The 12,603-nt window shown below is 43.6% G+C and overlaps 1 protein-coding gene across 6 annotated transcripts in view; it reads left to right on the forward strand.

Annotated features, from left to right (window-relative positions):
* The window catches only part of WDFY2 (WD repeat and FYVE domain containing 2), a 119,966-nt gene that overhangs the window by 59,518 nt on the left and 47,845 nt on the right, over positions 1-12,603 (forward strand). For all 6 annotated transcript variants that reach the window (XM_050950009.1, XM_050950028.1, XM_050950036.1 and 3 more), the window contains 2 exons: positions 3,834-3,901; positions 12,434-12,507. In XM_050950009.1, the coding sequence (XP_050805966.1) occupies positions 3,834-3,901; positions 12,434-12,507 (142 nt within the window). The remainder of the gene's footprint in view (positions 1-3,833; positions 3,902-12,433; positions 12,508-12,603) is intronic.

A 12,603-nucleotide genomic window follows, 5' to 3' on the forward strand; every position in this document is an offset into this window, starting at 1 on the left:
GGATAGTAGTGGTAAAACTGGTACTTCTAGATTTGTGGAGGACTATCCCAAAATAAAAATATTTTGGGGGATGATAAAAGCAAAATCAAAGAAGACTAGGTTAAAAAAATCATCTGAACATAGCCACCTAGTTGTTGGCAGTCAGTGAATTTCCAGATGAGCTAGATCTTGGCAGCTTTTGATTGCTGCTTGTCTTTCTCTTGCTGCAGGCTGGTAGAAGCTTTATGTTCCCATGCTGTTGTGATAGTACTGCAAAGTATGTGACTTTCTTGTCACAAACATACGAACCTGGAATTTAACAAAAATGTGCCATACTTGTGTGGTGGAGGGGCCAGCAGACTGAATTAGAGTGACCTGATGTCCTGCTTTTATAGGGACCGTCCCAATTTTTGGGTCTTTTTCTTATATAGGTTCCTATTACCCCCCCACCCCCATCCCAGTTTTTCACATTTGCTGTTTGGTCACCCTAGACTGAATGGATTACAGGGCTACCAGCTGGGTCCTTTGTGAGGAGGCCACAGATTATCTAGCAGGGCCCAGAAAGAGAGAGAACGCATTTGCCTCCTGGGAAACAAGCCTGGTGCATCAAAAGTGGAAGGCTACTTCTTGGGTCTGGGAGTGGTTGGGCAGCTCAAATGCTATACTACAAAAAGTCTGCTCCTCAGAGCTAACACTACTAAGATCAGTGTAAGCCTTTTATTAGTGTGTGTTTTGACACTGGTCTATTTGCTGCTTTTTTAAAGACTTCTCTTCTCTGAAGAGGAAGGGAAACCAGTGACAACGTTCGCTGCCTGTTTGAGTTTTACATTCTCCTTGCTCAGAAGAGGGAAAAACACTGCATCTCTCAGCTTGCTTGAAGGCTTTGCTTTAACTCTCTCCCAGAGAAAAGCAAGGAGTTTGTCTAATGAGGAAGAAGTAATATGCTTAAAGGCAAGAGCATTTAGAAAGCAAACCTGGAATGCTGCCACAACTCCAAGGAGCAGGGAGGATTGGAGTTTGCTCGCCTCAGTGCTGATGGAGTGCTAGGAGATCGCTGTGTGACCACTTACGTACCATTTATTAGACCCTAATAGTGTTGCTAAACTAACTAGCCTAATGTCCTCCACAAAAATCTGTCTGCAGTCATCACAATGGCATATTGATCTTATTTGTGATTGTCTACAGTTACATTACCCTAGCATACCTGTTGGGTTTCTGTACTGACAATTAATAGCTGCTACTTGGTGGTTTGTACCCATTTCTGTATACTGAATATTGTGTGTGCAAGTCTACTAAAACATTTATTAAGAGGAGACCATGAAATAAAGCCAGTTCCATTTAATGTTAATAATTTGTATTTACCATAGTGCTGAGGAACCCTAGCCACAGACAAGGATCCCATTTTGCTAGAGACCGTAATAACACAGCAAAAAGCAGGTTTCTACCACAAGGAGCTTAAATCTAACACCATGTCTATGCCACAAAGCTTTACCAGTAACAGTTCTGCCAGCATATAGCAGCTGGCATAGCTATTTCGGTGGAGGTATGTTTACATTTGGCTGCCTTTGCTGGTGCAGTGGGTTCCCATAGTGCCAGGTTGCGTCCACAGCAGCTGTGCAGCACAGTAGGAAGGCATCCCGTTATCCCCATCACCACCATCTGGCACGTTACTTTGTGGGAAATGTTTGCTGGAACACATGGTGATATTGAGGGAAACCAGTGCTCTCAAGGAGTTGTGGGAGTTTGGGGTCAAGTCAGGAGTGAAAGTAACTTCAAGAACTTACCAGTATGCTGAAGTCCTGAGCCGGGGCCTGGCCTCAACCGGAAGAGACAGGGCCTTTTAAGATTTACGGGCCCTGGGGCTCTGGCTGTGGCTGGAGCCTCAATGCCTTTAAAACACCCCAGAGGTACCAGCTGCAGAGGCAGCTGGGAGCTCAGGGGCGAATTAAAGTGCCCAAGGCTCTGCCCACCGCAGAGCTCTGGGCCCTTAAAATCACCGCAGGAGCCCGACTGCCTAATGCCAGAGCTCCAGTGGGGATTTAAAGGGCCCGCAGTGGCAGGACCACTGGGCCATTTAAACCCCCACCCAAGCCCAGCTGCTGGAGCTCCGGCAGCGCTTTAAAGGGCCCAGGGCTCCCCGCAGTGGCTAGAGCTCTGGGCTCTTTAAATCACCACCACTGGCTCTTGCCAGTATGCCAGACCGTACCGACTTACTTTCATCTCTAGGTCAAGTTCCCACAATTCCCTTTGGTCCACCTTGATATCTGCTGTTTTTCTCATGTCCGTTTTCAGTCTGTCCACCACCTCACTGGCAAATAAGCATGCTGAACAGATTAGCAGAGCTCTTGTGGCTGCTTTAAAAACAGGATGACTGATTTGTTCTGTATTTGTGGAACCACAGCTACCACAGTGTGGCCGGCTGCCCGACACTACACATGAAAATACTAAGGGGAAGTGGATGATTCGGCTATTGAATGAAACTTGGCCAGCTGCTGCAGGTGGCCACTGGCAGTTCTGGGTCCATGCAGCAAGCACCAAATGGTGGGATCAGTTTGTGATGCAAACCTGGGATGACCAGTGGTGGCGGCATAGCTTTTGGATGCAGAAGGCCACATTCCCAGAGCTGTGTGCTGAACTCATCTGGCACAAACACACCAAAATGGGAGCTACTTTTACAATGGAGAGAGTGGATGTGAGACAAGACGCAACAGATGGATATGGCTAGAGGGATGGAGGAGTGCAAGGAACCAATGTGACAGTATTGGTTTGCATGATAGACTGCAGTCTCAAGACAAATTTGATTGTTTTCCTTAAAATCTGCCAAGGTGTATCTAACCCTTCACTTATCTATAAATAGCAATTATTAATTTTAACCAAATGCATGTCTTTTAAATAGTCCAAACTATAAGTCTTCCAGTATTGACACTAACAAACCACCTCAGGTATCCTTTTCTGAGTGGCATATGTTCCCAAGAGCTATATAAGAGGCATTTCAGTTAAGTATATTTGTATAATGTCCCAAGTCAGATAATTCAGAGAGTTATAGATTTTTATGAATCTGAGGGGCACTAGAGTTCTGTGAACCACTCCCAGCCTTTGAATAAGAAATTCTCTAATTCAGGTAGAGCCACTCTGTTTGCATATTATGAAATGTCTAAGTATTCTAAAGGATGAATAACTATGATTACGGTAGATAAAAATTCAAATAATGTTGGACTAAAATCCATGTAACTGTCTCCATCTCCATACAACATGTTCAACCCTGCTAAGTGAACTCTTTACATTTAATTTTACAGCTGGTAAGAGGTGACAGATTGACAGTACTGTGGACTGAATTCTGCTTTTCCACCAACGAGGTAGAGCAGCGCCACTGTAGTCTCTTCCACCACAACCATCCAGCCTCCAGTTTCAACCATGAGCTGGAGGGACATCAGTCTTTGGCTTCTCTTTCAGGAGCCCTTTTGATTAGAATGTGGTTCATGTTACTAGTAATTAGTTGTCATTGCTATCTTAGTGACTGTCTGATGGATTATATGAAATGTGTTGGTGGCCTTAGTCCACTTCTTAGTGGGCAAAAGTCAACATCAAAATTGCTACCGCCCATGCCAGATAGTTTCAGTTATTATGGGGCATTCGGCAGAGATGCCAAGGATTGGGATGGGCATAGAGAATTAACGGTCACCTTATCCCTAGATACAGTTAGTGACTGAGGCAGGCTAGTAGGGAATCAAAGGGATTCTTGTATTTTGTTTTCTGAGCAAAATATTTTGGTTTCAAAGGCTATTTGTCTAGTAACTCTCATTAATTTTCAAGTGAGTATTAATATGAATGACTGACTTATTTTTCCTCTACAGAACTGTCCGTGTGTGGCTGAAGAGAGAGAGTGGACAGTATTGGCCTAGCATATATCATGCAATGCCATGTAAGTATTTTGGGATGTTCATTCTTTACTGTGTATTTGCCGACTGACTTCTCTAGGCCTGGACATATCCCTCTGAGCTCGTGACCTTTTGGGGAGCTCACAATTGTATGCTAGATACTGTGCTTAAGCTAAATGTCTAGGTTCTCTGAAACTTGTTTACCAAGTTATGAACCAATAAAAAATCCCCTATATTTTTTAAATATAAATTATTTGATACTTTGTAAAAATTTCTCCTTTGTTTCTATTACTAGCTCAAGTGCTAGTAGTAGTAGTGACTTCTTTCTAAAAGCAAAAGGCAAAGTCCCTACCCTGAAGAGATGATAATCTAGTTCAGATTCATGATGCACCAGTATGAATTGAAAGTGGTGTTGGAAGTTCTGTGGAGGAAGTGGTGTCTCTTTTGTTGAGAGAGGGTCTAGAAGAGAGGATTGTCTGATATGTGAGAAGAAGGAGGATATCCCCAAAGAGGTGGCATCAATGAAGATACAAAGAGGAGAGTGGGAGAAGAGAATGCATTGGGGCTGGATTGGATGGCAATTTGAGATGAGCTCAATCTTCTGGCATATGGATTCTGATGGCATAAACAATTAATTAGATGCTGGGTAAGTGATGTGACCACTCTTGTCACAGCAGCAGCATCCAGAGATGTCAAGCACGTCCATCCACCATCAATGAGCTAACTAAAGAATGAAAGCAGAAAGAAGTGAACAGAATTATAGACAGGAATGGAGTTTACAGAGCCTTGAAATTAAGGGGAAATCAGAAATATCAGTAATGGGATTTAAAGTAGGCAGTGATCTGATCAGAACAGAGGGAAAAGGAGTGCTTATTTTTAACTAGGTGTCCTGGACGGACAGGAAGGTGGAAGCTGAGGGAAGCCAGAGAGGAGAATGTTACAAAAATTATGGGAGGAGATGACCATAGCATTTATCAAAGTTAAACAGTAGGGAATGGAGAAGAGTGGGGGTTCCATAGATGATGATGATGTAGAGGAAGATCAGAAATGGAAGTGGGCAATGGAAGGAGGAGAAAAAGGGTGAGAGACACCAAGATTCTGAGCTGGAGCAGTGGGGGAGGCTAATGGAATTTTGGCTCCATTAGAAGGGAGGGGCAACCTGAGGGTGCGATATCCAGGTATGGAAGTTGGAAAGACAGTTGAAGGTGAGTGAAGAATGGGGGAGAATTCAGGAGTAGAGGGGAAGGTCTGTGTGTAAGGGAAAAAGAGTGGAGGGTGAAGGACAAAGTCCTGAGGGTCATTAACAGAATGCTGGAGAGGGGAAGTGAAAGTGCAGCAAGAGGAAACTAGAATCGCTGAGTCAAGTGATCAATGAATGCTTGAACACTCTTATATCCTAATGTAATGCAAATCACCAAAAGTCAGGAAACTCAGTCCAGCCTCAAATCCTGCCATTAAAGGGGTGAGTCAAGGCTGAGGAGTCTCAAGTAAGAACCTTTCAGATTTCACCCCTTTCTCCTATAGTACTAAACCTTTAAAATGCTTACTGGGCAAGAACCTGGTGTTGGCTACTGCAGGATACTGGACGTACAGGTCAATGGTGGACTTCAGTGTGGCAAATCTTAGCTACCTTCTAGAGAAGGGTTGCACTAGTTGTAGAGGCAAGTTTATAAATGATGCACACAACAGGTTGGGTCTCTGCAAACAGCAGGTGTCATGAGAAAACATTGGGGCATCTTATTAATTCTGTCTCAAATCAGTTCTGAGCAGGGAAATTTTAGATTTCCCTCTGTCCCCCTGTTCTGATCTTTAAGCTCAGTTGACCTGTGGCATGTGAATCCTGCCACCTGCACCACTTGTCACACAGTGTAAAATGACTTCCAGTTGTGAGTCCCAGTTTCAGGTCAGACTGTTAGGGCTTACACACCAAGCTGGTGGTGTAGTCTACAACTGGATTCACCAAATGTGCACTCCTGATCAATCTATTAGTCTTACCATTTAGTCCCAAACACTCCCTTTAGGTCAGAAGTGGGCAAACTAAGGGCCACATCCGGCCTGTGGTACCATCCATTGAGCTCCCAGCCACGGAGGCTAACCCCCGACTCCTGTCCTGCTCTACCCCCTCCCCCGCAGTCTCAGTCCGCTGTGCCGCCAGCGCTCTGGGCCGCGGGGCTGCAAAAGCCGCCAGGGTGTAGTGTATTAAATTGCTCCTTGTAGGAATGTGCTACTCACAGAGCACCAGGACTGGCAGCTGTAAGTGCTACACTATAAGTGGCACATTCCTACAGGGAGCAATTTAATACACTACCCCCTGGGTAGGGAAAGCTGTGCCTCCCCAAACAGCCTGGCCTCTGCCCCTTCCCAGGCCACCTCAGAACCTCCGACCCATTCAACCCCCCCTGGCTCCTTGTCCCCTGACTGCCCCCTCCTGGGACACCCCCCCCGGGATCCTCCCCGCCCCCATCCAGACCCTCCTGCTCCCTGTCACCTGACTGCCCCGACCCCAATCCACACCCCTGCCCCCTGACAGGTCCCCTGGGACTCCCACTCCTATCCAACTGCCCCTTGGGAACCCCTGCCCCTTATCCAACCTCCCCCTCTCTGCCCCCTTACCATGCTACTCAGAGCACCAGGACTGGCTGCCGTAAGCAGTACACCGTAAGTAGCACATTCCTAAAGGGAGAAATTCAATACACTACACCAGCCCTCCATACAGTTTCGGAACCCCGATGTGGCCCTCGGGCCAAAAAGTTTGCCCACCCCTGCTTTAGGACTCTTCAACTTACCTTGCCACCCAGACAAACTGGACTTTGTGATACTGGTCACTATACCAAATATCACATCTCATTAAGTTACTCCCAACCCCAAGGGGTCCGTCACTTATCCCAGGTCAGTGGATACTCTTGACATCACACCAAAGACAGTTCTGGCAGCCAGTTTCTCTAGTAAACAGCTAAAGGTTTATTAGTTTTTTAAAAAAAGGAAATGAGTTATTGAGAGGTTAAAGCAGGTAGAATACATTAACAGATGAGTCAGAGTTTATAAGTCTACAATTATTAACGTTTCAGTAATCTGCTAAATTTCCAAACGTTCCTCAGGGTTACCCAGAGTAGTTCTAGGGATCTTTGTCCTCTTGATCAGTATTCCACCCTGTTAGCATCCAAAACAGTTCAGAGATACAAGATCCATCGTTGAATCCATTCTTAGAGTGTTTCCAGGGAAGGCAATCTGGCAGGTGTTTTCATTCACAGCATGAACTCTCCTTTTGCTGATTTAATATAAACAAAGTCTTTGAATTTCCGTTGTCGAACACAGCAATGCCTGCTTTGAAGTTAACAATCTTTTACGTTTCCAATGCTCCATTCTCATGTGATGAGTTAACGTAATGTAAGCACAATGGGATAGCCTGGAACAATCCTTCATGAATTTTCATTAAGTTTACACATCAAGAACATTCTTATCTAAGTATTCTCACAATTTTTGATCTAGGGTTAATTAAGTACAGGGATACCCCTAATGTAAATAGAGAGCAATCAACAGTTTGTAGATAAATGAAGACCATATCCTTTGCATTTCCTTCGAAATATATTAACAATCAAGTGAATTAGTACACTTACAGTTTCTTTGATAATCTCACACAAGAGAATTGGCCTATTGCTCTGACTTGAGCTGGCCTGTCAGCCTCACCCCCACACCCAATTTTGAGGAATATCTTGGACCATCCCCCTCGCCCAATATCTTGGAAAACTTTAGAACTATCGAACGTGAGTCCTGCTGTTCTATCATTTCTTTCTAAGTGCATACAAGTATACTCCTAGGGCTGTGAGGTGTTGCCTGCGGAATTGACACACACCGTGAGTTTTCTATATCATTGTTTCTGAAAGCCATTGGATGGGACATGAGTGATTGTCACTACCGCTGCCCACACACCTCCTACATCAGAAGTGACCTTGCTACCGGAGTGTGGAGTGGCATTGCTGTGTTCTTCACGCAGTTTCTTTTAGCTTCTCTAGCCAGAAGCAGGGGTGGCTCCAGGCCCCAGTACGCCAAGTGTGTGCTCGAGGCGGCATGCCACGGGGGGCGCTCTGCTGGTCGCCGGGAGAGCGGCAGGCAGGCAGCCTTTGGCGGCATGTCTGTGGAGGGTCTGCCTGAGGGAGGTCCACCCGAGCCACGGGACGGGTGACTGGCAGAGCGCTCTCCGCGGCATGCCGCCGTACTTGGGGCGGCGAAATGTGTAGAGCCGCCCCTGGCCAGAAGAAAGCATCACTGGAGCAGTGACTGTCTGAAAAGACTTGGTAGGGCTGTAGGTGGGGGAAAAGATGTCTCTTTGCTACCAGAATGTGCTGCAATCCCTGTTCCCAAGCATAGCCATCCCAGTAGCATCACATGCATACATCACTTTGGCATCACTATTCAAAACACAGATGTACAGGACTCTTATTTGTGCTTGTTAGTATGCTGGGAGTGGTCTGGGTGAGGAAAAGGGAGAAAGAAGGAAGAGCTACAGGACTGAGCCAGATGTCAGCTGTTTGAGTTTCTGGCGGCCTTGCGGTGAAATAGGTCATTAATGGAACGAGAACAAAAGGAGAGAAAGCACTGGAATGAAACTTTTGAATTCTTTAGCAGATGGGACATACTTTTGTTGATGATTTTAGTTGTTGGAACAGCACCCTCCTCATGCTTGATAGATTATTACTTCTGGGGAAACAGACAATGAAAAGGCACTGCTGATCTATATGGCTAACAGGGATGAACTGAAAAACAAGTTAATATAGTTCTCATGTTCAATACGTTAGTTGGCTTAGCAGCAGCATTCTTTACAATGGGCCTCTGAAAGATAACTACAGGCAGCTCATCCTCCTCATGCACATTCACGAAGGCTTTGTTAGTGTTAAGCATTCGAGCACTGTTTAACCTTACTTTTGCCTGTGAATGGCCTTAAGATTGTGAAAGGGAAACAGTCTAGCAAAGAGAAATATGCTAAAAGAGTGTAGAATGGAATACTGTAATAGAGGAGGGTGGAGTTTCAGTTTTGCAGCAGGAGGTAGCCTGCTCTGCCTACCTAATGTTAGTCTTAATAGTTTCAATACAAACTACTGTGATTTTGGGGAGAGTGAAATAAGTTGTAAATCAGGATATACATTGGGCATAAAAATGATCGCTTTTAAATAATCTCAGTATTGGTTGTATCCCATCTCAAGGGACTCATAGGGATAATAATTATGTAAAGCAGTGGTCCCCAAACCGTAAATCACAATCGACTGGTCGATCCTGGAGCTTCTGCCAGTCGATCATGATCTCCGACCGCTAAAAGTCTGGCAGCACAGCAGGGCTAAGGCAGGCTCCCTGCCTGTCCTGGCCCCATGCCACTCATGGAAGCGGCCAGCATGCCCCTGTGGGGGCAGGGTTCTCTGCGTGCTGCTCCTGCCAGCAAGCACCATCCACACAGCTCCCATTTGCCGGGAATGGGGAACTGCGGCCAATGAGAGCTGTGGGGGTGGTGATTGCAGGCAGAAACAGTGTACAGAGCCACATTGGCGCCCCCCCCCTTTAGGGCCACGGGGCCATGCTGGCCGCTTTCGGGAACGGCGTGGGCCGGGGCTAAGCAGGAAGCCTGCCTTAGCCTCACTGCGCCTCCAACCAGGAGCCACCTGAGGTAGGTACCACCCGGCAGGAGCCCACACCCCAACCCCCAGCCTTGAGCCTCCTCCCAGAGCCAGCACCTCAAACCCCCTCCTGCACCCCAACTCCCTCCCAGAGCTGAAAGTGAGTGAGGGTGGAGAAGAACGAGCTAAGGAGAGAGGCGTGGATGGAGTGCATGTGCGGGGCTTTGGGGAAGGAGTGGTGCTTTGGGGAAGGGGCCGGGTATATACTGGGTTGCACTGAAATTCAAAAAGTGATCTTGTGTGTAAAAAGTTTGGAGACCACTGATGTAAAGTAACAGTATATACTTCATTGTAGCAGAGAGGAATGTACCATAGGGGGAATAAAGAATATATAACTTGTTAATTCCTTTGTAATTCAGTTTGAGAAGGTGAAACTGAATGCATTAAGGGCGAGTCACTTGTCATATTTGTAAGTAAATGAACAAAACACACTACCTCAAGTCTTTTTGGCGGCAGAAGGGTTACTGGATCATTCCATTCTGAAGAACATCCCTTAATAAGACTAAAGCAGAGGAGCTTAATGAAAATGCCTAGTCCTGTGGGTAAAATTTTCACAAGCCTTTAAATGTTTTACCAGCTTAAGTTCTATTTTCAAAGCACTTAAGTCAATGAGACTTAGTTTCAATGGGAAGTAAGCACGAAAGGGCTTGTCTACACACAAGCAGTATCACTTTAACTATACTGGTACAATTAAAGCAGTTCAGCCACCTACGGTGAACGTAAATAAGCCAGTAAAAAGGTGCTTTATGTGAGAGAGGAAATAAGACGTATGGCATTTTTGTAAACAGAAATAACTGCATTTACACTCGGGGTGGTACTAGTATAACTATTGTGGTTTGAGGGGGGGACGGGACTCTAATAGAAATAGTTATGCTAGGCCTATGTTGTTTAAGTGCTTTTGAATATTTTTATGCAAAAGCTTTTTTAAAAAATTTTTTTGTAAGCTCCGTTACTGACACATTGTTTGTGTATTTTTGGAAAAAAGCATGACTTGAAAAATAACTAATTTATTGGACCCCGTCACTGACAGTGATTTGTAAAAATCTGATTTTCTGTGAACTATTAATGGTATTTGCAATGGTAGTAGAGGTTCTTTAGATTAGATGCTATCTAGCACTGGACCGAAAATGTAGGGTGGAGGTGGTATTTTAGTGATTTTATATAGTCTGGTATGATACAGTGATTTTTTTTTTTTTTTTAAAGAATAACCATTTGCCTTAGACACTGCCCTGCTGCAATGTTAGAAACCTAGACATAACAGCATTGTGCCAAGTACCAGCAGTTGAAATGACCTCTTAACAGAAGGTGAAACTGACCAGTTTAGTTTCACTGCTCTGAATTTGCTTTAAATCCACTAAGTAAATGGTGAAAAGTACACTTTTCCATTCACCAGTTTCACTTTAATAATCTCTGGTGGTGTTAGTAGCAGCACAAAATACTTTTCATTGTGACAGCTTCATTTTTTAACTGAAGCCTTTTCTCTGGTCGTTTAGCAGCAAGTTAGACATTCCAAAACATAAAGTGAAAAAACAAGTAATCAGAGCCACTCTTGATCTACTTGATTGACTGTTGTGCTCTTTGAGTTTCTGTTGCCATAAATTATGCTGTATTCGTCCCTCAATAAATAAATCAATACAATCCTAATCTCCATGTGGTGGTGAAATTTCAGTTAAATGTCCAACACAAACTTTTTTGTATTATCTTGTCTTTATTTTGTGGCATAATCAGATGAAGAACATGGAGGCTTTACTGGATTGTTGGATGTTTTGATACCAATCTACAGTGTTTGTTTAAAACTGTTGAGAAAACAAGTTGAAAATATATAGGGTAATCACTATTTATAGAAGCAAGTGCACATATGTAGTTAGGTGTTGGGGGAGGGCTACACAAACAGAACAGAAAAATCCAGTGAAAAGCAATACTAAAAATCTTTAGTTCTTTATTCCTGCGATCAATTTATTAAGATTAAGATTAATGGTAAAAATCGGAAGGAGCAAGAATTCCTGGCCCCACTGCTAAGATTGCCAGTTGTGATGTTGAACCTGTCCTGCAGAAACTTGATCGAGACTTCAGCTACAATATTAAGAGGCAAAAAACCCAAAACTATCATTACACACCTAAATTGGATTAAGAAGTCTGTCTATAAACAGAGAGCAAACATAACTCTAATTCTTAGTAGAAAATTCTGACTCTACACCAACATATTAACATCACCAGATTCTCAAAAGAGCCTAAGACATTTTTTACAAAGCAAGCTGCAAGAGTATGTCCTGAAAATTTGTAGTGTGGTAGTTGTGTAGGGCAATGTGTTTCTAGAGTGTTAGATAGAATGTTGTTTTGAACATACTTTTAGTCATTGGTTACAATGTAATCTAATTATAACAGAGATGACTGACAACTGTAATTCCATTATGGACTATCTGTCTTTAATGAAACTCAATGACATTTCAGTCCATAGGCCTTTCCTATTTCAAAAATTTAAACTGATGGGATGTAAACCTTAGAAATATTATTATTTTCAGCTATAAAATAATCAGAAAATGTAGAAAATCAACTTCAATCATTCTGTTAAATCCACAAAAACTCTAAAACTGAAATGTCTTTAATATTCTTTGAGGGGTTTGTAACCTCACAACTGCTCTTGTAGAACATTTTCTGTTTAAATAATTTAACTGAGGGGGGGGAAGTGGATCATGAAGTAAGGAGTAGTTGTATAGCTACTTATTTATTTGATGTAACAGAGTTTACCGAATAGCATTGCAGGAAGAGTGTGTTTATGCTTTTTTCTATCATAAGGGGTAAAATAAAGAATAGCCTCTTAAGTATGTTAGCTAGATAGGGACTCCAGAGCTTCAAGATCAATGAGAATCATGGTTTTGTTAACGTCATCAACATGTTCATTTTTTTCAGCTCCATGTTCATGCTTGTCTTTTAACCCGGAAACAAGAAGGCTGTCCGTAGGTCTAGACAATGGTTCAATCTCAGTAAGTACATATAAATAAATTTTCCCATTGAAATACTTCCCTTTTGAGAAGTATGTATATATTTATTGTGCTGAGATTTTTAATTAGCATTTGCTA

The sequence above is a fragment of the Gopherus flavomarginatus genome, chromosome 1 (assembly GCF_025201925.1).
Source record: "Gopherus flavomarginatus isolate rGopFla2 chromosome 1, rGopFla2.mat.asm, whole genome shotgun sequence".
Taxonomy (NCBI): Eukaryota; Metazoa; Chordata; order Testudines; family Testudinidae; genus Gopherus; species Gopherus flavomarginatus.